The sequence below is a fragment of the Maniola jurtina genome, chromosome 18 (genome assembly GCF_905333055.1).
Source record: "Maniola jurtina chromosome 18, ilManJurt1.1, whole genome shotgun sequence".
NCBI classification, from domain to species: domain Eukaryota; kingdom Metazoa; phylum Arthropoda; class Insecta; order Lepidoptera; family Nymphalidae; genus Maniola; species Maniola jurtina.
In genome coordinates this window covers 10,254,916-10,280,678 of record NC_060046.1, presented here as the reverse complement: position 1 = coordinate 10,280,678, position 25,763 = coordinate 10,254,916, and the positions used below count along the sequence as shown (strand labels likewise).

General features: G+C 36.0%; 2 protein-coding genes across 4 annotated transcripts; one reads left to right on the top strand and one right to left on the bottom strand.

The window, feature by feature from the left end:
* Positions 1-435: 435 nt before the first annotated feature.
* Positions 436-17,419, bottom strand: LOC123874489 (phosphatidylinositol 5-phosphate 4-kinase type-2 alpha). Of its 2 annotated transcripts, XM_045919876.1 has the most exons (11): positions 17,072-17,419; positions 15,446-15,543; positions 13,906-14,016; positions 12,785-12,958; positions 8,908-9,046; positions 6,750-6,880; positions 6,069-6,237; positions 5,210-5,373; positions 4,584-4,696; positions 3,428-3,498; positions 436-2,852 (listed from the first exon to the last, which is right to left on the bottom strand). In XM_045919876.1, the coding sequence occupies exons 1-11, from the start codon at positions 17,198-17,200 to the stop codon at positions 2,730-2,732; spliced, it is 1,422 nt and encodes a 473-aa protein (XP_045775832.1). In that variant the 5' UTR covers positions 17,201-17,419; the 3' UTR covers positions 436-2,729. The 2 variants fall into 2 exon arrangements, with proteins under 2 accessions (XP_045775832.1, XP_045775833.1); XM_045919877.1 differs by lacking the exon at positions 12,785-12,958.
* A 1,609-nt stretch (positions 17,420-19,028) lies between these two features.
* On the top strand, positions 19,029-25,606 carry LOC123874490 (very-long-chain (3R)-3-hydroxyacyl-CoA dehydratase). Of its 2 annotated transcripts, XM_045919878.1 has the most exons (7): positions 19,029-19,381; positions 19,546-19,671; positions 19,784-19,861; positions 21,649-21,772; positions 23,113-23,318; positions 23,511-23,650; positions 24,604-25,606. In XM_045919878.1, exons 1-7 carry the CDS (start codon positions 19,187-19,189, stop codon positions 24,926-24,928), a joined length of 1,194 nt encoding a protein of 397 aa, XP_045775834.1. In that variant the 5' UTR covers positions 19,029-19,186; the 3' UTR covers positions 24,929-25,606. The 2 variants fall into 2 exon arrangements, with proteins under 2 accessions (XP_045775834.1, XP_045775835.1); XM_045919879.1 differs by lacking the exon at positions 19,784-19,861 and having other exon boundaries at positions 19,030-19,381.
* The last annotated feature ends 157 nt before the right edge of the window (positions 25,607-25,763 follow it).

The window sequence follows — 25,763 nt, the reverse complement described above, 5'->3', positions numbered from 1 at the left end:
TGTAGCCATTTACAAGTTAGGGAAACGATATGTATAAGTATGGACTTCATCTGTGCCGGCGCCCGCCGACACACGCGCGGCGCCCCTCCAGAGCGCCTCCCAGTCAGTTCCACCAGCAATAACACAAAAACCGGCCACTTCCAACAAAAAAAAAACACTCCAAAAAGGCACAGAACGCGCGCCAGCAGACGCCAACACAGACGAAGTCCTAGATAACTGGTGCATACCATGATAAACTTGGTGTTTTTAACTGCCGATATTTCGTAATCGTATCGTACCCGTAGGTACGTTTCGTAATCCAGATAATATGTACTCCGTTATCTACAATACAAAATGACGGTATCTTACTTACAGCGAAATTATATTCTAAAAGTAAACAACTATCACAAAAAGCTATCTTTTAGAAAAATTTAATTTTGAGAACAATTTTTTAAATATATTTCTGGAATAATAAAGCCGCGCTGGGACGGACATAATAATATGAATAAATACAAAAGAAAAAATAGAGTGGACACTTTTTAGGTCCACAAGTGGGCACTGGTTTTACATGACTAAAACAGAGTCAGTGGCATGCACGGGGTACGCATTTAGGTACGCACATTCGACGCCAATAATACTATGCGTTTCAAATAAAAGGTCATCGGCATCATCACTCCGTAACTCGAGCAGTATAACTATTTCTGTTTTTGTTTGATTTTACATTAAAATATATTTAAAAATGTCAGAGTAAGTAGTGTCTATTTGCATCTATGAAGGCACGCTATGTAGGTACTATCTTACGAAGGTCATAGCACAAATATTTTCTACTCGATTTGTCCTCCGATCCAACACAGCTTTATTATTCAAAGAACTTACGTAATACGCGATTTTAAAATAAAACTGTTAAAAAATACAATTTTAAAGAAATTAATGATAAAACCTTAACAATTACCAATTAGATACCGAATCGAATATTTATTATACTCCGCGTAACACGTCTTCAGCTTTCACAGAATAAGAGCGTTTGTGCCCTCATTCGATTCGATTCGTATTCGTTTTCGTAAAAATACGATTCAAAGTGGCCATCATACAAAATGTACGTGCACAAGCACACATTTGATTCGTATTTTGCCGGATCCGTATAAATAAATACGAATCAAGTGTCAAGCGTAGACTATGTACATTTTATATGACGGTCACTTCGAATCGTTATTTTAACGAATATGAATACAAATGAGTGCACAAACGCCCTAATAAATCACAAATACCACCGTAACAATCCAAGTCTTAAAACTGTTAGGGATGATCCATACTAGGCCGTACCGAATCCGGGCTCGTCCGTGTTACACATGCTTGTTACATGTTACAGATAATATACGAAGGATGCTCATGCGTAACAGATGTTTTTTTCAACGACAGTTTAGTTAGTAAATGATTATGACACGCTATGTAACCCGAGGCAATTAATACTCAATTCTACTAAGAACCGATATTTCAATCGTCAAATAACTTTTATCTAAGGAATAATAAATTTGACGTGTTGACAGATTTCCTATTAAAAAAATTCAAAACCTCTTTACTCCTCAGATAAAAGTTGTTTGACAATTGAAAATTAATTAATCGCCCATGCGTACTTTACTTGAAATTAATTACCTAATTGTCATTATCATTATTCATTATAACATATAATGTTCGTAGCATTAGCATGTTACATTCGGGCTCGACCGTGTTACAGTCCGTGCGCGGCACAGTCTAGCAAAAATCATCGTTTATAGAATAATAAATAACAAAATCTTACAATATAGTATTTTTAACGCTACACTAGACAGAAACTAAGCAAATTATTTATATTTATTATATTATTTATTGGCAAAGTGACGAAAAACACAGCAAATCCAGCAGATTTGGGCGTACGATTTTAATTACAATGCGTATAAAACAGCCATCACGGTTCGCACACATTTAAGCAAGCTTTATCGTTATGAATACTTTTCGAACCTCCGTAAAATTCCTCATCCTTAAAAACGTTTTCTTCCTTTTCGTTTTTTTTTTTATAGTCAAACCAGCAATTTTTTAAGTTAACTAATGTGAAATGTGTCATTTATGACTTTGTCATTTGAACATATTATATTCAAGGCAGCTTCAGTTCTTGACAATATACAAATAAAAAACAAACAGGTTTTTGTTACATGCCTGCCTAAATGTGCACCAACCATTACTTCGTATATCAAACTTTGCATCGAGTTTCAGCAAGTACATAGTAACATTATATTTTATTTAACTTTCAAAAATTTAATTTTCAATGATATAGTTTTTTAACAATTAATTATTATTTTAAATTTCCATCACGAACTATTCTACGATAGCGGAACATTATAAAAGCTAAGTAACGAGTTTTGGAAATTATTGCAAATTGTGTGCTTAGTTATTTTTCTAAATATCAGTTCATAGATATTCATATTGTTTTCAATGTTGGACATTTCTAAACAATAAAAGTATACCACTCATAAAATGAGTGTACAGTGTGCACTAAAAGAGCAATTTCTTGACTTTAATATTTCGGTTTGTAGTCACTAGTCATATCCGAAGTTGGACATATCTAAACAATAAAAGTATACCTCTCATACAATAGGTGTGCACTAAAGAGTAATTTCATGACTTTAATATTCCGGTTGGTGGTTATATCAAAATTGGACATGTCTAAGCGATAAGACTGTACCTCGCACCCGCCGGGCCACATAGAGGTAGGTTTAGTTGCTCTCGATGGCTTTAGCCACGAATTCTATGAACCGCTTGCCGTACTGTTCTGGGTCGCAGGTTGAAATCCCGTCCACGTTGCTGCCATACTTTACAGTCTTCGCTGCTTTTGCTGCCTGCAAGTTAATATTAAATTACTTAGAACCTATTATGATTATTACGCTATATAATTAATGGGAAATTACCCCTCCCGGGTTCAATTCCCGGCAGGGGTAATTTATATATTTCTAAATTGTCTCTGGTCTGGTCTGGTGGGAGGCTACAGCCGTGGCTAGTTACCACCCTACCGGCAAAGCCGTTACGCCAAGCGATATAGCGTTCCGGTACGAAACCGTATAAAAGTCAAAGGGTTTGATGAAAAAATAGCTGAACCACTAGTAGAGGATTAGAAAGCTAGCAAAAACGAAGACAGGTGATGAATCACCTATAAAAATAATGATGAATCACCAAATAAAACATCTGACTGACGCTAGACGTCAATGCCGCGTCATAGGCGGGGCACTGGCCCTGAGATTTGCACGCAACACATTGCGGGTTTAAAAATACTAGCTCACTAAAACTACAAATATAAGGCAAATGGTTATTGGTATTGGATTGTGTTTAGGTAGAATAGTAATAGCGCTAAGTTTTTCAAATAACATCCTGTATAACATTCGTATACATTATAAAACAGTAAATGGTTATGGCATACCTGTTTTTTAACCCCATAGTGCGTCAAAACGTCGATAAGGGCAACGAAATATATCTCTTTCTTGGGAGCACCTGCAAAATAGTAAGAAATGAAATTATTCAAATTGCTGATACACAATTCCATTTTAATGAGCCACCAGAGCAACCCAAATTCCTCTAACTTGGAAGAACGTTTTTCCTCTTATTTTGGTTTTAATTAGGGTAATCATTGGATTTGAAGCCTGCCAAGAAAAGTTTGGAATAATCACACTAATATTATAAAGGCGAGAGTTTGTGTGTATGTGTGTATGTATATCTGTTACTCCTTCACATAAAAACTACTTGACAGATTTGGCTGAAATTTGGAATGGAATAATATCCTGGATTAGCACATAGGCTATATTTTTTATCCCGGCAAATCAAAGAGTTCCCACGGGATTTCGAAAAACCTAAATCTGATGACTGCGTAGGTATATCGGCATAACTAAAGTGTTAGTACTGTAGCTATTTGCTACAAGTAGGTATTAGGAGCGCTCGATCCACCCTTTGTTATACATTAATGGAATTATGGAAACAAATTCATATATATTTTTGACGTGACAACGTCTTATAATTCGATAGAGCCGGCTGCACGCACGAAAAAACATGACTCATGCGGCGTTACCTCGCTCTGAGGCGTTCCATGTAAGGCTTGAAGTGCAAGCGAGAGCGCGGAACGAGCGACAAAGAAGCACAATCGGCCTTTGTCACACCACAAACACAATCCACCGGCCACAATTGTTCAACTATCGTCAGTAAACCGACTTTACAGACAACCAATTTTTTTTTATTAACAATACGGTCAGGGTTCGCAATGTGGCTGCTTACAAAATTGGAATGACGCTAAATCCGGCAACACTTAGTACCCTATCAGTACTGGCAACTGTCATATTCGCAAGCGACACGATCGATCGACTTCACTCTGCGAACCGCGGCGTACGAAAAAGGCGAACATGAAACGGCTCCGCGGCACAAACGAATACAAACTCCAAGTTGAGCAATCCAAGACCAGGAAAGGTTATCCTTGGACCTTGCCAGCGATCACGGGGGCCCTCTTACATCGAAGCGCGTTCCTCAGTCTAGTAAGTGACTCCATTATAACTCTGACCGTCCATTCACTGCTTATTCTTAAAGCTTACCGTCATGGCTGGGAATGGCGTAGATGTCAAGCTCGGGGATGATGCCTTCGTACCGCAGCGACGACTGCCGGCCCAACCCACGCGGACTGTCCGGCGGCGTGTTGTAGCCCCATCTATTTAAAACATCATTGAAAAGCTTGGAAACAAGTAATAATTTAAAAAAAAAAGAAAACAAAACAAATGACGCAATAAAGGATTTTGAACGGATTTGGGATGATGTATTGTGTAAAAATATCATAAAATATGTTCCCAGTCATATAAAATCGGACAAAAAAAGACGCTTTGACCAAAAACAAAATGTAAGTGCTTTACACTGTTGTTCCGATTGACAATGATTTACATGAATAGCAAATCGTCTTATGTACAAACTGCGATAAAGCTAGGTTTGCACCCACCAGTATAAGCGATTATAGACGGATGCAAATCTGGCTTTGTCGCTGACTTTACTATACATGGTACAAAGTCAACTGATAAATGATGATCAACTGAAATTATGGAAATTAATGAATATAAATGGTTCGGTAAAAGATGGCGGCTAAACAGTCGTTCTGTTTGGCGGCCATTTTAAATACGAGTGGAAGTAATGTCCGTATATAATGTATCAGGAGCTGTATGATCATAGTGACCTGTCGCCGTGGCGGTTGTCGGTGTCGCTGTCGGACTCGGTGTCCGCCTCGCTGTCCGCCTCGGCCTCGCGCTGCCTCGCCGCCTCCGCCTCGGCCTCGCCTCGCCCGCACTCGTGCACGCCCAGCAGAAGCGAGTAGTCCATCAGGTGTAGTTTTGTTAGAAACTGTAATCGAATACTCAGCAATAAATTATCATGAAGTCATAAAGTAAAGTTTCCTAGGAAACGGCTGTAAAATAGTGTCGTGCAACATTACTGAGACACCTTGTTCATCTCCGTCCATGCTTTGTAGTGACAGACACGTGACAACAAGACAGTCTCCTCGCTGAGTGAGAAGGATTTTGGCCATAGTCTACCACGCTGGCCAAGTTGGGATTGGCAGACTTCACACACCTTTGAGAAAATAATAGAGAATTCTCAGGAATGCAAGTTTCCTCACGATGTTTTACTTCACCGTTAAAGCAAGTGATATTTACTTACTTAAAACACACATAACTCCGAAAAGTGGTGCGTGGCCGGGATCGAACCGGATCCACCCTGATTAGGCGGCGGACGTCCTAACTTCTGGGCAAATACAGCTTTTATCACAATATCATTACGCATATTATAAATGGGAAAATGTGTTTGTTTGTTGATTTGTCCTTCAATCACGTCGCAACGGAGTAACGAATCAGTGTGATTTTTCGCATGGGTATAGTTAAAGATCTAGGCATAAGCTAAGTGGCATAGACTAAGTGGCTACTTTTTATCCTGGGAAATCAAAGAGTTCCCATGGGATTTTTAAATCCACGCGGACAAAGTCGCAAGCATCAGCTAGTTGGCTTATATTATATCATGTATGGTTTATCAAGAGCACTTACATCTACATCAGCAGTAAGAGTTTCCAGCAACTTCTCTTTGGCCGCATCACCAATATCGATCCTCACTCCCTGCTTGATAAAGTCGTTGTCCTTCAAAGTGGGCAGTTCCTTTTCTAACTCCTTCTCTGACGCCTCCCTGTCCACTGTTGACCCTTTTAGGTCGTATTTTCTGGTGAAACAAAATACATTAAAATGATTAAAGGGTAGTTTAGAAGCAAGGATAGACTCCAGTGAGTTAAACTCTAGATGCAAGGCGAACACAATGCATTAAGGTCTTCACACACTCACATTTCCATGCCTTACTCAGTAAAAGTGCCCAGTTACTGTGAGTTGAGTGTAAGTGGAGTGAAGTCTGCGTCGAGTCTGTGTAATGTGTGATGACCTTTAACCATTACTAGAAATTCATGCATGTATGTGTAGCTATAACTGTACCACTTTGTGGAAATAAATGAATAAAATAATAAACGATTTTACGTCACCCATAGCGTAATATGGGGCATGTTGAAAGGTCGGCAATGCATCGGCGGTTCATCTGGTGCTGTAAATGTTCATGGGCGGCGGTAATCAGAATCACTTAACATCAGGTGACCCGTCTGCTCAGTTTTTTTTTTATAGAAAAAAATCATGAATCATCATAGAAACTGGCTATAATTCAATGTTGTGACTTGTTAGCCAACTTACTTGTGTATATTGAGGTGGTTGGAAAAGACGTTTCTGGTAGCGACGAGGTAGTGCTCGATACCGTCCACGGTGAGGCGGTACATGCCAAGGTATTGAGGCAGAAGCGTCTTGCCGTGCCGCTCCACTATATACTATAAACAAGTACAAATTTTCGACTAAACAAAGGTCCTTTTTTAACCCCCGACCCAAAAAGAGGGGTGCTATAATTTTGACGTGTGTATCTGTCTGTGGCATCGTAGATCCTAAACTAATGAACCGATTTTATTTTGTTTTTTTTTTTTTTTGTTTGAAAGGTGGCTTGTCCGAGAGTGTCCTTAGCTATAATCCAAGAAAATCGGTTCAGTCGTTTGAAAGTTATCAGCTCTTTTCTAGTTACTGTAACCTTCACTTTTCAGGGGTGTTACAAATTTTTAATTTACACTTGTATACCGGAAAATCAAAGAGTTCCCAGTGGGGTTTTACAGGCCCAACCGTTTAACCGATTTTGACGCTTGTTACAGCGATAGTTTGCATCGGAAAGATATGTTCATCTTTATTCTTATATGCGCATGCGCATTCATATAAGGCGAAAGACGACGAAAGATTTACATATTTTAAACATGTAATCAATTATTGCAAACTGAACACTTGAAAGGAGCAACCGCCCAGTTTCTTGCTGGTTCTTCTCGGTAGGAACAGCATTCCGAACCAGTGGTAGATTATTTTGACGATTCAAAAGCACTTGTAAAAGTTTAATTTAAAAAAAAAATATTTTGAATTTGAATTTATGTGGAAGTCTTTCCTATGATGGTAAATTTGGAGCTTGAAATCTTACATTTATTGGTTTTAGTGTAACCGGGCTCTTAAGACACTTAAAACGAGACAGCGTTATACTGCTTGCATAAATCTGTCTCGTTTTAATTGAAAGTTATGTCTAAGCAAAGTCAAAGTAAACTCTACAGATTTCAACTTCAGTGTTATTACTTCTTAATTCTTAGTATAGAGAAACTAAATAAATATATCACAGTAAAATACTATCGTATCGCTTGTATCATGCATATTGATTAGATATTCGACAACGTTTCTAGATTCGGTAGGATAAAACTCATCAATTATGTAGGTACATCGATTTCTGAAAACACAATCACTTGTGTCACCCTGCCGTTAAATAAATAATCACATCAAGATAAAATCGTACATAATCACCTGAAACATTATGAATCACCAGAAGGTATGACATCGTGTCTAAAAACAAATATTTTATTTACTTCCTTTGATTATAGCAAAATACTTGTACCATTATGGAGGCTAAAAACTTGGTTAGTCAATAATGCTTAATTTGAACGACATAATACTATCCAAAAGCCGGTCAAGTGCGAGTCGGACTCACACACGAAGAGTTCCGTATCATCGTACAAGATAGCTCTATGTACTTTTTAAATTTGCAATACAGCTACAGTGGCAAAAGAAATAGACACTATGAAAATTTCAATTCTCTACCTAGTATGGTTCATGAGATACTGCCCGCTAAATGACAGACAGACATATAGGCGATAGACGGTGGACGCTTCGTAATAGGGTCCCAGTGGCACTCTTCGGATACGGAACCATAAAAAGGATTTTATATAGACTTTTTGCATTGGATGGGTCTCAAAAAAGGTAGGAAGATATCAAAGGACTTATCTACCGGTTAGGTTTTAGGACATAGCATAGTTTTGTCCCCACAATCACATCAGGATTTGTAAATAAACACTTAAGAGGGCTCTCTCCGTCACTCGTTTCCACTCGTTTCATACAATCGTAGTTCCAATTTCATTTGAATACTAAGCAACCTAAGTCCATGAAATTTTGCAGACATATTCTAGAAACTAATATCTATGTCTGTGGTTTTCCAGATTTCTGTTAAAATATTCGGTTTCAAAGTTACGCGGTCTTAAAATTTTCATACAAATCTTGGAGCCCCTGTAATTTTAAAACTACATATTTTTAGAAAAATCTAAAACACCACAGACACAGATATTAGTTTCTAGAATATGTCTGCAAAATTTCATGGACTTTGGTTGCTTAATATTCAAATGAAATTGGAACTACGATTGTATGAAACGAGTGGAAACGAGTGACGGAGAGAGCCCTGTTAAATCTTCACATTTTCACATACAAATTAGCTAGTCAAACTCACCGGGTGATAGTGCTTAAGGAAGGAGTGCATCCTCTCCACCTCCTCGGACGTCAGGGTCTTGAGGATGAAGAGCCGGTCGTAGCTCTGGTAGAACTTGGCCCCCGACTTGCCTGATGATTCATCGGGGATCGGCTGCGATCTGTTGACAAAGGACTTGACATTTGAAGATGTTGTAATTTTTTTGCTTTGATATTTTATTGGGCAAAAATTATTCTACAATTTCCATTGATTAATCTGAATTTCAGACCATAACGCTCAAGTTGAAAATTTTAGCCTCTGTAATTTTTGAAATCTTTAAATCCAAGTTTAAATAATAATAAATTAAGATGACAAATTTTGTTTCAAGTTTTTAGAAATTGCAATCCAAAGAAATAAAAATATCTAGTTTTTAAACATAATTTTAGTAGCCTTAACTAACCTTTAGCTAAACTTAACTCACTATTAAAATATTCGAACTTGTCTCTCTTGACAAAATTCGGATAAAAATTTCTAGAAGTAACGATAAAATTGTGACAAGACTATATTATGATAAAAATTTTATCAAACTAAATTCATTGCAGATATTTTTGGTGAAATATCACCAACAAACGGGTAATACTTGTATTTTAATTTTAGGAGAAAATAGAGGGTACCATATTAAACAAGAAAGAAAACCAAACACATAATGTAGGTTATTCACAATCACCATTTCTCACACAAACATTATGGAGGGGATTGCGTAAGTTTTACTGTACATTTTGGTCTTTTTTTTTACTTGAAAAGATTACTTATAACATGATCGAATTAACTGTGCACCTCAATGAAATTCCCCCGCTCCTCCCCTCCCGCTCTCTCTCGTTACTTATAACGTGCTTCTAACGTATTCATCTCCCTCGCGCTCGCATTGTGACGTCATCGATTTAAGATGCACCGTTAATTCGTACACGTGATTTCGTACGTACTATATGTCGATAACTCGATAATCGAGGCAATTTTTATTGCGTAAATGATTATTTTGTACAAATGTAACTTATTTTTTTTTACTTATGTATTTCTACGTTTAAAGCTTATCTCGGTGATCGCACATACCAGAACGCGCCGAATATAACGCATTTGTCATTACTGAAAACTCGAATGAAATCAGAGGCCCTAGTGTGAGTTTTCAAAAGTTAACACTAGTGTCTCAGTACGTGTCGATCGCATCGAACGCGCCATAAATGCGGATGATATTTAAAAAAAAAAAAAAGAATATTAGCCATGTTAAATGACTAATATTCCCCTTTCCTCTCCAACTACCTAAGCGTCAGGCTTGTGCTAGAAGTAGGTACGACAATAGTGCAACAGGCGGGGTTTGAACCGTCGACCTTTCGGTTTTCAGTCCACTCCTTTACCGGTTGAGCTATTGAGGCTCTAAATATATATATATTAGCTATATATTAGCATCATGCGCCGCATATTCATTCAAAAATGATACCCAGCAGAGTTCGTTGTGGGCTGTTCTGAGCATGACGCATTTGGAACCCTCGCAGCTTTAGTTTTAAGTTGACGAAAAAAGTTACCACTTAACACCATCCCTCGGTATAAGTGGTATTAATAATACCAACTTTGACATAATCAAGTGTTCGTAAGAACCTAATTTAATAAATTATATCTGTTACTTTTAGGCGCTAGGCACACTGGTAGAACCAAGGCGCGGCCGTCTTTTTACCCGACTGCGGCAAAGCCAAAATGAAGGGTTATGATTTTTGAAAACAAGTCAAACTAAACTAATGGCGGCAGCGCGCGTGTGTTTTGTTTTACTTACATAAAACAGAATTTAAGTATTAACAAAAAGACTCAAATTCACTCAGTCTATTTGCATTCTCAGTATTGAAAAACACGTTTCTTCCAGTGCGTGCGGCGCGTTAGTAAGGTGTGCGATCAACATTAGGTACATGTGCAAGTGTTGAACTATTTTCATTATTAATTTTATTTTTCGTGTCTTTATTGATTGTGTGTGTTAGGGTAAATCCGCACTGCGAACTTTCACCACGCGATTTTCCGGCAGAATCCTATTACAGTATGGTGCAATTTTCATAAAAATGAGTGTGTGCGGTTTAGTATAATTTCCATATATCACAAAATTCTGCAGGAAGAAACGCGTGGCGAAAATTCGCAGTGCGAGCTTACCCTCAACCATAACATTGTGATAGTTTCCCATAATCCACAGTGCCTAATTCACTTACCTTCGCTGAAAATGCATTGAAGTGCAATCATGGTAGAAAAACGCTGCTCTTGTGTTTGTAAAATACATATAAATACCAAATATACTTCTTTGCATTGCGTGATGTCGTCTTATAGATAGAGGATATGAGTTAAGGATTAAAGGTCAAGGAGGGATAGATATATTAAAAAAACTGGATATTCAAACACCAAAAAAAAAGAAACGAGAGGTATCGTAAAACTGGGGAATTTTCAGTCCAGTTTAAATCAAACTTCACAATACACACTTGTATCAAAATATATTTTTTTATTTGTAATATGAGTGCATTTTTGTTACATGGGCGACGAGACTCAGCAAAACCAGCCAGTGATCGTGATTTGTGCCTTGAGTGTAAGTTTTTGAGTGAACGAAACTTGGGTTCTTCACTTGGGTTAGCGCGTTAATATATCAATTTTATGGCCCCATAACTTTGACAGCAATTAAGGCGATAAATTAATCGAAGGCTTTCTGGGTAACTCCTATTGACTAAAGTGACTTAGCCATAAATTAACCAATAAGCGTCTTTTTATACAGTGACATTCTTATGTATAGATAGTGTGTCAGACGCAACTAATTTATCTGCTGTAAACTCAATACCTTGTTGTAGCATGTGTAACTTAATCTAATAAAGAAACGGCAGCAGTTATAATTCCCACTCACATACCCACCATATCTCTGTATAATGTGTGAGTGAGACGGGATGATTAACACAGCTTCGTTTCGATTCGCATCTTTTTTGGCACGAGTTATATGTTCGCATTATCGAATTGTCGACATGCGGTCGTAAAACGCGCGAGATATCATTTTCATGTGCCTAGGCCCTAATAACAATTAAGAAACGTGATGATTGCAAAACAATACAAAATCAATGTCTGAAAATATTCAAACTGGTGCTAAGGAAGTACGGCAAAACAAAACAAAATAAATATCTGAAAATATTCAAACTGGTGCTAAGGAAGTAGGACATGTTTTCTTAAAATAATGATTTTTCCACAGAAATTTCAGAGACCAGTTAAGCTCAAAACATACTTGTAACACGACGCCCGACCTAACTCAACCGAATCATGTTATGAGTCAAATCTAGTCATTGGGTTCCAGAAAATACTGCGATTTGATTTGACTCAAATTGGTCACATAACATCAAATCAGAATTCCCTTGATACGACGATGAGTTGTCGAGAAATGCAAAATAGTACTAAGCCTTCTAGTGTATTATGAAATAATGCTCTTGAAAAGAAGAGCGATAGGCGCCTTCTATACAAGCGCGCTTCACTTTAGCCTGCATCATCACTCATCACCTACTTAGTATATTATATGTGTGCAAAAGTTAATCTAATTCTATAACATTTTTCGAGCTGGTGCCAATTAGCCGCACGAATTGTTTAGGTACTCTTCATATATTGTTTGACTCCACATTGGCACCGACTCCAAAAAATGTTTTGACTCCAAAAAAACGATAGTCAAATTGAGAACATCCTCCTTTTTTGAAGTCGGTCAAAAATTTGTCCAGCTCGTTAATCACGCAAAAACTTACACCCGAGCGTCTGATATGCGGGATGAATGCCGTGTCAGTTTCGAATAGGCACACTACAAAAAAGTTGTTATTAGGAGGAAAGAAAAAAATTCGTACAGCGTTTTTAGTAAAACTCCGCTGACCTCAGTCGCTTAATCGTCAGGCCTCGCTTGACGAATGCGCTCGCGTCGCGGAACAAGCCCTCGGACTCCGGTTTCAGTTCGCCGACGCCAGAGGGCGCGGTGGCGGACCGCCGCAGCGCGCTCGCGAGCCGCTTGGTGCGCCTCGAACAGAGGTAGTTATCTGGCTTTCTAAACCTAGGGACAGGACGGGAGCTAGGACGGGATGCCAGTCCGTACCAAGAAGCAACGCGGCCAGGGGACGCTATACCCAACGTTACCTTATGCCAGTGTCAAAATCCAGGACCATTTTTAAATAAAAATACATGACTGTTTTGCCAAAAAACGAACTAAAAAGCAAAAATTTTCACATTTGAAAATGTCGCCATATTGAATTTATTTCAAAAAAATTAAACCCAGGTTCAAACCGGATGATGTAAGGATTCTAACAATATACTCTACATCCAAATCTGTTCAGGCATTTAGAAGTATTGTACAGTAAAGAAACTCACATACATGAATCCTGAAAACATTACATTCCTTTTTTTTTGTGTAGTCATATAAAAACAAAATTCCCTTATTATAATAATTTCTTACTCTGATATCTTTATACCATAAAAAATCTATAACTCAGTAATCTGTTATGGTTAAGATATATTGTATGAAGAAAAATCTAGGGGCAGCTAAGAAGTTAACAAAAGGTGGAGTGTGTGTGATAGTTAAACTAGTACAAAAAATAACATTTATGATTATCGTCTTAAATGTTGTGAGCTAAGTTCCTGTATTTTGAGGGTTTGTGTTGAACAACAGCCCAGCTATATAAACATAAAATATTTTTAAATACTAAATAGGCACCCAAGATACAGGATAAATTAATAATAATTTGTTAAAGTTTTTTATTTTTCAATATTTTTTTCAAATGTAATATTAAATTTGTGAAATACCAGAACTAGCATCATACGAGACCCCTATGTCCACTCCTAAACGTGTTGCTTGATGGTCCGTACAATATGGGACAGAAAATAAATATAAGTACATAAATATATCAGAAGTTATGTCTGTTAGAGCGTTTCACACGTGCCGCAGCAGTGGTCACGGATATCTAAAGGTCAGTTCACATTGATATGGTAAAGGTGGTCACTTACCGTGTCAGTGACTCCTTGTAGTCTATGTCATCGATACCGAACCTCTCTCTGAGGTTTCGGAAGACCAGAGGGCAGTATTCTTTCACCTTGAAATGAGATGGCATATTTTCTCTGAAATCAATGAAAGAATTGATACCATTAGATAATAAACAAAGAATCTTCTTTAAAGAGAACCATTATGGCCTATTATAGTCTTATAGTTAGGATGTCGGCTTCCTAAGATTTGATTCTGGGCATGCATCTCTAACTTTTTAAGCTATGTGTGTTTCAAAGAAATAAATATTCTAATTAATTTAATAATACAGTGAAAGAAATCACGTGAGGAACCCTGCATGCATGACAGTGTGCCATAATGTTTTTGAAGGTGTGTGAAGTCTGCTAATCTGCACTGTGAACTGCATAGTGAACTGAGGCCTAAACCCTTTGCATTTTTAGAGATCATTCTCAGTAGTGGGCCGGGCAATGGTTTGAAAATGGTCACTATAAGTGCATAACTTCGCACAATCAAATATTTCAAAATTTCTTTTTTTTCAATAAAAAAATATAAGCCATGTTAGTCATGACGAATATTCCCCTTTCCCCTCCAACTAAGCGTAAAGCTTGTGGTAAGAGTGTATACAACAATAGTGCAATGGGTGGGGTTTGAACCGCCAACCTTAAATTTCAGTCTGTTCCTTTAGCCGTTGAGCTATGGCTGTTTTAATATTCTTAAGTTTGAAAAAGTTCTAAATGCCGATTGTCACAAATTAGGCAAGGTCAAATGTTAAACAAGCATAATGAATGTAATCATTTAGGTATGCACCAGTACACTTCACCAGTACAGGTTTAATTTGTGAATTCTAAAGTGACAACGCCCGTAAAATTTGAGTTTCAGATTAGATTGGTCATATGAATCATTTTGACAATGACAAGTAGCATTAGGTGTGCAGTAGTTTTTAATATTAAATAAATAGTTAAATTTTATATTTTGATAGTATTACGTGAACATTATGATAGTTTGGTTGTTTGAAAGACAATTTTCTGATCTAACGTTTTACAGTAGGTATGGTATAAAGAAATAGAATAGAACATACTAGTTTCATTTATCACTGGTGCTGGTTACCAATCCTGTAATACAAACTTTGGTCATGCCTTTCTTTTATATTTATGTTTACACTGTCTGCAGTGACATTCACAAGGTTTAAAACAAAACCAGGGTAGACATTACTTAGGTAGGCCTATTTAATGGCAGGTCATAAAGAAAATAACCATAGAGCTTTGAAAACTAGAGCAAGCAGTGCTTTTATGACTCCACTGCCTGTCTGCAATCTGTAACTGTACTAGAATGCATAATCACTCAGTGCCAGTAAGATAGTAATCACAGCTGAAGCCTTTCACCAAACCAGATATGTCTATGTAAGTCATTATCACCTACCACATCCTACATCAGTCAAAGCTGTCTTAGACAAGTGCTACCTATAACCAGGAATTGCAGACTATTTTACTCTAGTCTTTCATTGTTCTACAATAAATCTAAAATGAAGGTGATAGAATAACTTACTTGTTAAACAAATGGTTGTCCACTTTGAGCTTGGAATATGCCCTGAAGTCGTCAGGGAGCAGCATAACTGGTATTGAGACATGGCTAAGTTCATTTATCTGTAACAAAGATGTTTGAAGTGAAAACTTGTTTAGTACCACTGTGATTTGAGACTCAATTAAAGGAAAAATAGATACTAAAAAGAGACAAACCACATATTATTTCTATAGGATTTAGCTTGTGAGAATTAATACATTATAGTATTATGTGGTGTTTTGTATTATTGCATACTTTAGTTACCATAAGCCTCTTGCCACGGTTCACAATAGTTAAGGAACTAACAAAATGTTGGGGCCTTGACATCACTGGCAGATGTCAAATGTTACTACATATTATAGAAGCAGGCGTTATTTTGCGGAAGTCCATGGTATTACAAGGAACCAAAAGCTTAATTTGCTATAATCCGCCAAACCAACGAAATCTGTGTGGTACGTAGCACCACACAAATTCCAACACCACTTGACAAGCGACAATGACGCGACAGACCTTGGTCTACATCTCCTGAGGATGATCCGGTGTTGGGACGAAACGTGCGACGAATGGTGTTGGAATTTGTGTGGTGCTGCGTACCAAACAGATTTCGTTGGTTTGGTAGATTATAGAAAATTAAGCTTTTGGTTCCTCGTAAATGTTACTACATTTGACACAGGTAGCCCTAATTTTCTGTGAGGTCACCATAGCCTAATATTTGACATATCGTCGATTCAGGATTAAACCAAGAGTTCCCTGGCTCAAGCTCATTCTGCTCTCATGTTATTATTGTTCAACATTTTTGTCTTTCCAAAGACAAGAAATGCATCAAAATCTGTTCTTCACTTACAGAAGAGAAGCTGCCAGATATGCTGTGACATATTATTTTACTTTATTACATAGTAAATGATCCCCACTAATTTGGGTGTGTGGATTTAGGATTGATTTTCTGTGATAAAAAGTTATCCATTTCTAAGATACGGAAAAATTGATCTGTTTTATCAAAATCAGTTATACGGAGGGGCAGTGAAAAGGTAACTGACAGACGGACACCCTACCATTATTTGTATCATTATAGATTTATTGCTGATGGACAGACATACTTGCATTTTTAGTATTATTATAGATTTATTCTACCTGTTTAATGATTGCAAATGAAATTAATAAACACAGGTGTACTTTGGCACTACTTTTGGTTGTAAATCCTTCAATATCATGATAAAACCTATTATTAGAAAGAGATGATACTGTTTTTCATTATTGATCTTTTGCCAGAAAGTAATACTATGATACTATAAAAACATTAGCAAGCACAGAAGTCTATGTAACGTATAAGGTCTTATAATGTACAAATTAAACATATTATTTCAAGAAAATTCCTACTTATTTAGATTATAATATACCTATGGTACAATTTGTACTTTTTTAAGACTCGACATTTCGGCAGTTTCATCTGCCGTGTTCACGAACTGTACGTTAGTGAGTAGTGAGCACAAATTTGATACAGGTATGACCCAAATAAGTGGTATTAATGAACTATTAATTAATAATAAGCGATTAAGTACGACTTTGTCGCGAATTACATTTCATGCGTAAAATATAAAGATGTGTAATTACCGTGTGATTAACACCCCACATAAAAACGGACAGTAACGGTTCATTAGCACGGAACAATTTCACTTTTTGATGTTTCACGCGAATATGTTTCTTTTTCAATTTGCTCAATCCAGTGCTGGGAACGGACATTTTGGATTTGTTTACAAGAGTTGGTGCACAGCCACTAAATGTATTTTGTAATGTACTAATGTAGTTAAACCATTTTTGGAAACACAAAAATAGCGAGACTTCTAGAGAATTTGAATAAATGTTTAAATTTTTACGAAAAACTCAACACTCCATCAATAGGGCAGACGGCTTTTGCCTTTTTGCTTCGCTTCTTTGCTTTTTGATTTGACACAATTTGACAGGTGATTGGTGAAGAAGTTTTCATAGACAAAGGAAGACTGGCCAAATTACGATTTCTACCGGTTTTAATTCAACTCTCTCTAACTATACCATAGACGTACAATTTTCGCTTATTCTACAGTGCTCTGTAAGTTTGCTATGTATAATCTGTAGATTTTACCGGTTTTTGTTTGACAATTTGACCTAAGTTTTGTCGGGGACCAGAGACATGCTACCTAAACTAGATTGTGCACTGAGACACCAAAAACGAGCCTATTGAGATAGCGCTAAATTGGAGTGTGTCCCTTTCTATTAGGGTGACAACACGATTTGATAATGTAAGACACTTGACGGATTATATGGGAATAGGAGAGGATGAATCATCATGATAACCCATCGCCGCTCACTACTGAGCACGGGTCTCTTCTCAGAATGATAAAGGTTTAGGCCATAGTCTGCCGCGCTGTAGTTATAAAAGTAGAGAAATTCAATTTTTTTTTTGTTCTGCGAAAAAGTACCAGTCATGTTAAGTATGGGTACCTATAATATAGGTAAGTAAAATTATTTTGTATAATCTGGTGCATGTGTTTAGGTCCTAAACAGTTTTAGGAAGTTCGTAAGCAAGGCATACTTTTGGGAAAATTGATGGTACAGCGTTTCTTTTTAAAAAAAATTCAGTGCACACGAAGCCGTAGCAAAATCTTCCGCTTTAAAATGCATTCCGCAAACTGCCGAATATTTGGTGATATTTCCTGGAACGACAGCGATCCATTTTTGCCTTAAGTCTTCATTTTTGAGAAATCTATCGATAAACAGAAAAAAACACTTCCATTAAACAATCAAATTATGGTTACCTTACTACTTCTGTATAGTATAGTACAGAATGTTCGCCATATTGTTTTGCTTGACACCCAGTGTTGTCATCCTATTAATTTAAAAAAAATATTTATAATACTTTTTAAACTAAATGATATTTTAATGACATTATAAAATAAAGATAACAGTATGAAAATTACTGCGAAAACAAAAGAAAGTAATCTTGTTGTTTGAAATTAAATAAACAATGAATAAGAACTTTGTGAGCTACATCATAATTCGTACCATAGAAAATATTTTTTTATGCTTGCAATCCATTAGACAGTGACACACTCCAATTTATAGACCTCTCGCTCGGCTCGTTTTTCCGCTTAGCATAATTGTATTAGAAATTGGACTTTATGCTAATGCAACAGAATTTATTTTTGCAGGGAATTAAAGCTGAAGTGCACAATCATGTTTAGGTAGCACGTCTCTGTCGGGGACTTCGTCTGTGATGGCGTTTGCTGGTGCGCGTGTTATGCCTTTTTGGAGTGTTTTTTTTTTGTTAGAAGTGGCCGGTTTTTGTATTCTGCTGGTGTTTATTGGTGGTGGAACTGACTGGGAAGCACTCTAAAAGGGCGCCGCGTGTATGTCGGCGGGCGCCAGCACAGATAGAGTCCATACTTATACATATAGTTCCCCTAACTTGTATATAGTTAATGACATAACTACAAACTTGACATTGGCTAATCATTGTAAAGCCAGACGAGAGAGAAAAAAAAAAAGTTTTGTCGGTGGTATATTGTGACATTTGTCAAAGGGCTTGGTTACTTGCAGTTACTTGTTAGTCTATGGTCAAATTTTATAGAGTAATTTTTCTGTTTTCGTGGTTTTTCCACAACAAATTATTTAAATTGCAGGAAGGTTTTCATGAAGTTTCAATAAGATTTGAATTGATTAAATGTTTAAACATTGAACATAACTAAAAGAATGGTTAACCCAAGTCCATTTGTTTATTGGGCTCAGACAGACAAAAATGTATCGCTTAAAATTGATTTAAAAAATGTTACGAAGCCCGATATAAATGTGGTGGATAACAATATAAAGTTTGCAGCACGCGGCATCGGTTCTCATGGGGAGAGTAAATATGAATTTAGTTTAGACCTGTTTTCTTCTTTGAAGTCGGTAAGTACTTTTCCTGCTTGTACATATTTTTATTTTTTAAATGTACCTACCATAAAAATATAAATTAAGGTTTCTGTGTTCGTATTCTATGCGTTACGACTAAGTTGAAACTTTGCACAGTTATTGTTGGCACTTGCATAAAAGTACTTTGTTTTAATTTGTAGAACAACGATGAAGATACGAAAATTGTGCGCATATTTGAAAATAGAGTTGAAGTGGTGTTACAGAAAGAAAAAGTAGCTTGGTGGCCCCGTCTCACAGCTCAGCCTCAGAAAGCACCTTGGTTAAAGGTAATCTCGATATACATCAATTAAAATTCAGTGGGCCGGCGATTGGTTGATCATGATGATAATGTTTTAATATCATCTTTTATTCATAATTAGGTAAATTATCTATCAACAGGCCCGGCCTGTACGTAAAAGTGAGCAAAGCAATCGCCTTGGGGGTTCAAATTTGGAGGAAGGGGACAGCAAAGCACAGGTACAGGACAAGCATGTTTAGCGCCAGCTGTCTGGCTGGTGCGTGCAGCTATAGATAGAATAAGAGAATGCTCCTCTTCTTCATAGAGTGTGGCAGTACAACAATACCAAATTATAAAATGAATAAGCATAGTATTTAACAACGCCATCTATCCGCCACATTAGGTCTAGGGGGCTATGAGACATTGAAAAAACCCCTTTAGTCGAACTCTAAATATGTAAAGTAAAAGCCAGTGTATAGTTGAAAAGCTCTGTAAAAACTAAAAAAGCGAGATTAAGTGAGTATCGAAGGGTTATTTCCGTAAATTAAAAAAAAATCGCACTCACATTTAATTCTGTAAGTTCTCGAATCCAATGAGAATTGATAAAACTTTAATTAAAAGATCATGTTCGCCTTTCGGCATTTATTGTGTCTAAAAATGTCACTCTTTTAGCTCACGTTTATGTAAAATCTTAACAGAAGTTAGGATTATACAATCTTATTAGAAATCGAGTCCGGTTCACTCAAAAAAAAAAAACGGCCAAGTGCGAGTCAGACTCGCGCACTGAGGGTTCCGTATTTGGGTATTTTTTCCAACATTTTGCACAATAAATCAAAAACTATTTTACATAAAATAAATAAATATCTGTTTTAGAATGTACAGGTGAAGCCCTTTCATATGATACCCCACTTGGTATAGTTATCTTACTTTGCAAATTAAAACACGTTTTAATTTTTTTTTAAATGATATAACCACACATTCGCGGTTTTCAGATTTATTCCTGTGCTTGTGCTATAAGACCTACCTACCTACCTTTCATGATTCTAGGTCAACGGGAAGTACCCTATAGTTTTCTTGATGGACACGACGGACGGACAGACAGACAACAAAGTGATCCTATAAGGGTTCCGTTTTTCCTTTTGAAGTACGGAACCCTAAAAAGATATACAATATATTATATATAAATATGTACAGGTAATTAACTGAAAAATATAAATTACTTATATATTTTGTTGTATAAAATTAGGCGTTTTATTACAATATTTTTCTCAAGGGACGTGATTCTATTTATACGCCTAGGGTACCGAGATTGCTTTTGCTAGTGATTTTTAATGATGTTTAAACCCGTTTCCGAAGAGGCCGCAATGAGTGAGACAATGGGCGAAATACCATTTTGTCGTCATTTGTACAGCACTCGCCAGTTGATTACGACTGAGCCTACTCTAGAAGTTTATTGTACTAACTAACGTAGTTTGTTCTCATTTGAATGTTAACCAATCAAACTCCAGGAAATTTTTAGACAGGTTCTAGAAATGGTATCTATTTTGTCTGGTGTTGCATAGAACAAGTGTTTATCTTTCTGTTGCCTAAAAGTGCAAACGCAAAATAAAATTTGAATTGCTATTTTGCGAATTCTAGGACGGTTTTAACTGTCCGTTTCGGGAACGTGCGCCTATAGCCCCGATTTCTCTAAAAATATGTAGTTTATACAAGGGTTCAATTTACAAACAAAAAGAGCCCATTAATTTTGATAATATACATTTAGCCCTAAATCTGGCTAGACACAGATACTAGTTTCTTGGGCGTGTGTAGGTACATATTCCATTGAGTTTGATTGGTTAATATTTAGATGAGAACCAAAACTATGTTTATATGGAGTGCACTAGGAAACTTCTCTTATTAGATTCTTTTATTTATATTTATTAAACTTATAGAATATACAGGGCATATCTGTTACATTCAGTGCCACAAAAACCACAGTCAGTTTTTTTTTGTATTGTTTCTTAAATGATTTGTTTTACTGCAGATAAACTTTGACCTGTGGAAATCTGAAGACGGGCAGGACAGTGAGGAGGAGACGCGTGACGTCATGCAGGACTACCCGGGCATGTATGACATGCTGCACAAACAGGAGATGGGCTATAGGAGAGGTAACACTAAATAAAAATATTAAAAAAAAAATCAAATATTTTTATTCAATTAAACTTTTATAAGTGCTTTTGAATCGTCAAAATAATCTACCACTGGTTCGGAATGCTGTTCCTACCGAGAAGAACCAGCAAGAAACTCGGCGGTTGCTCTTTTCAAATGTACAATTTACAATAATATGCCATACTGTATACAAACAATTGCAGCGCCGTGTATTGCTGGAGCGAGTCAAATCCAAACTCTTTTGTCATTTACATAATAAGCTTTATTCAGGAGCATACTTTTAATAGATTTTTTAAACTTGTGTAAAGGCAAGTCTAAAATTGATTGTGGAATTTTATTATAAAATATTACACTCATTCCCACAAATCACTTTCCCACTTTCCTGAAGCAGAATTATTTAATGTTTAAACTATAGTGAGTGATTTTCTTTTTAAGGATAGAATATAGTCGGGCTTACGTTGACTAAATACGTGAATATAGCCGGTACATTCAATAATTAAAAATATTTTTTATTCAATTAAACTTTTAACAAGTACATACTTTTGAATCGTCAAATTCATCTAGCACTGGTTCGGAATGACTTTCTTACCGAGAAGAACCAGCAAAAATCTCGGTAGTTGCTCTTTTCAAACATATGTTATTTGGCTATATTACATTAATCACGCGGACAAAGTGGTTATAGAAAATCTTGAAAAAGTTTTTTTTGGGTTTTTGGGGATTTTTTCTTGTCTCTGTGGTGTGGAGTGTGGTTGGAAAGCTATTTCAAAAATATTGGGAGTATGTGTAAACCATTTTTCGATTTAAGGATCCGCTTGCAAAATATTAAGCTTCAAAGTGCTAATAATGAGAGTCAAGTGTTCAATTAGGTATATTATGTAACCTTTATTGTTGTATACCTTTGTATAAAATAATTTAATTACCTAAGTAGGTAACTACTTAGGTATTTTTTTTTAAATGCTTAATTACATAATTTAAGATATTCTGATAAAAAATTAATGCTTCCATTATCATATAGGTACTTACCTACATAATCCCACAATCTATTTAGAATAATTTAGATAACATACAAAACACTTGTGTACTATTGGTTTATTCAATTGATTTTTTATATTTTTAAATCAATAACATTACTTGTGTTATTTCGGTTTATAAATAAATAGAAGACTATACTAAATAGTTACTGTTTATTACTTAATTTAATAAAAATACTTACTCTAATACAAATATTTAATTCTTTGTACAAATAAGGGTTCTTTTAAATAAAAATTAGTCGGGTTTTCCCTTCAAAAACTGACCTCGCTAAATAGTACGATATTCAAAATGGCGCTAAAACTTCCAGAAGACTACAAGAAGGTGTATCTAGTGATATACAACCTGTTCCAATTCATCGGCTTCACGTACGTGCTGAGCGTGATGGCTATTCGGTACGCCAAGCTGGAGTACGACTCTGTAGCGGACACGTATGAGCACGTCGGTCCGGCTATGAAGTTCCTACAACTGATGATGTATTTGGAAGTTATGCATCCCATCTTTGGATATACTAAGGTAATGTACCTATTACCTAGCGATATGCATAATGCAACCTGGTCTAATTTTCACATACTCATAACATACACACACACAAACACACACACACACTCACACCCACCCACAACTATATCGCTGTAAAAAGTCGCCGTGGGAAACTTCCCTGAAGGTGGGTGATGGTGTTCTGACGAAGAAAATTCTTTTTTACAGGGTGGTGCGTTGGTTCCGTTCTTACAAGTGAGCGGGCGCGCGTTTGTTCTGTTCGCGATGATAGAAGCGGAGCCGCGCATGCAGACCAAGCCCGTAGTATTCTATCTGTTTCTTCTGTGGAGTACCGTCGAAGTCGTCAGGTAGATACCCAAGTTCATAATAATAAAAAATTTATCCCAATCCTCCTAATATACAGATGTAACCAGAACGCTAGTTAAAACGAAGACAAATGATAGTACTGATCATTACTGATAAGATAGCATAAAAAGTTAAAAAGTTTAACATTTAGAAGTTCACAATATATTGCAAATAAAACATCTGACTGACGCTAGAGGTCATGTTCCGTAAATAGGTGTTTTCAAATAACGTTTGAAATTCAATTGGAAAACATAGCTTAGTTTGTGATGGTTGATCACTCAAAACAGTTGACACCCACTGTTTTCATCTCTGTTATTTGTATGGGATTATATGACAGAGAGAGTCCTATGCTAACTTCTTTTCGTGGATAGATTATAGTGTCTACTTGTTTTGAGGCACTACATTTATCAATAGGTACTATTCATGTTTCAAATAAGTAAAGATTATTTTTTAACGCGTTGAAATAGCGCAATTACTTAATCAAATGGTTCTCACAAACAATAAAGGTTACGTAGGTTAGTTACATAGGAATAAAACATAATTCACGATATTTAATTAACCTCTCCTCCATGGCCTTGCGAACAGGGTTTTGAGTTCAATCGTCATTTGCACCCGTCTTATACGCTCACTTTTATGAAAATGCTCATGATACATGTGGAGGTATTTCTCAATTTTATTAGTCTTTGGTTTTACCCATACTTGAAAAAAATAATCCGAAATAAATTTTTATTGCGTGTCGAAAATTGCAAAACCTTTAATAATTGCCTTTTTCAATTCCTGCCATTTTTGCAATTTTTGATACATATTAAAAGTGTGGAGGTACTTGATGATGGTGTCACTTAAAAGACCTCTAACCTAAAACCTGCAAAGTGCATACAAGCACTACACAGGTTTGAGGTTACAGTTATAATTCCTATCCAAACAACAGTCTAATATGTTTTTTTTCAATTTTCAGGTACCCATATTACATATCCCTACTTTACAAAAAGGAGATCTACATTCTAACATGGCTCCGATACACTATGTGGATACCTCTGTACCCACTAGGCGTTTTGTGCGAGTCCATAGTGATACTCCGTAACATACCATACTTTGAGGAAACCCAAAAATTCACCATTTCCATGCCAAATGAATGGAATTTCGCATTCCATATGCCATCTTTCATGAGGATTTATTTATTAGCATTAACTTTCCCTGGCTTGTACTTTGTCATGAGCCATATGCATAAACTCAGAACTGTTAAGTTGAAACCTAAGATTGTTATTAAGAAATGTAAATAAGTTAAGTGATTAGTTAAGGATTTCTTTCAGTCTGTGACTAGAATTTATTATAATTTATGAATACTTTTTTTATTAAACTAAAAATTTGCTTTTGGTCCATATTGACTTTAAGGTCAGTTGGCCGAATTCAGCCACAGACTTAACATGAATCGAACTGTTAAACATCGGTTGGTCCTAAAGCAATTTATGAACGAATCCAGAATTTACGTAAAGCCTTGTTTTATATTTATTTATTATATATGAAAAATATTACAAATAAAAATAACTGTGCCCTTAAAAATTATCACGGTATTAATTTTAATCACAATTATTATTGGCTATAAGGTTGGAATTTTGTAAAAAAATAAACATTAAAAAAAAAAAGATTAATAAGTATCCAAAGATATTCATAATGTTACACATGTTTAAATATCACTATGAATAAGTTACGTCACTACACTATTAAAAACTCATATTTTGTGCAATTAATGGTTGTTATAATATTTTGAATAGCATATGTAGGTATAATAAACATCTTGCATTTAATATAAGTTAATTAACTCCTGTTCCTGTTTCTTTGTGATGATTAATTATGTAAATCATCTTTATTTAGGTTCTGCAGAATTATTTACATTTGTTGTAATTATGTTTATATTTTTATAAAATATGGTGGAAAATAAACGATTTTTCTAAAACTGATTACTTTTTAATTACCTAATTTTGCATACCTATAGAGTGGGTGTTACAAAAGAAAATCATCATATTTAACATAATTATTTTATTCAGACCAAGTAACTACAGTGAATTTGTTTAATTTACAAAAGCAAACTGATCCTTTAAACTAAATGAATTATTT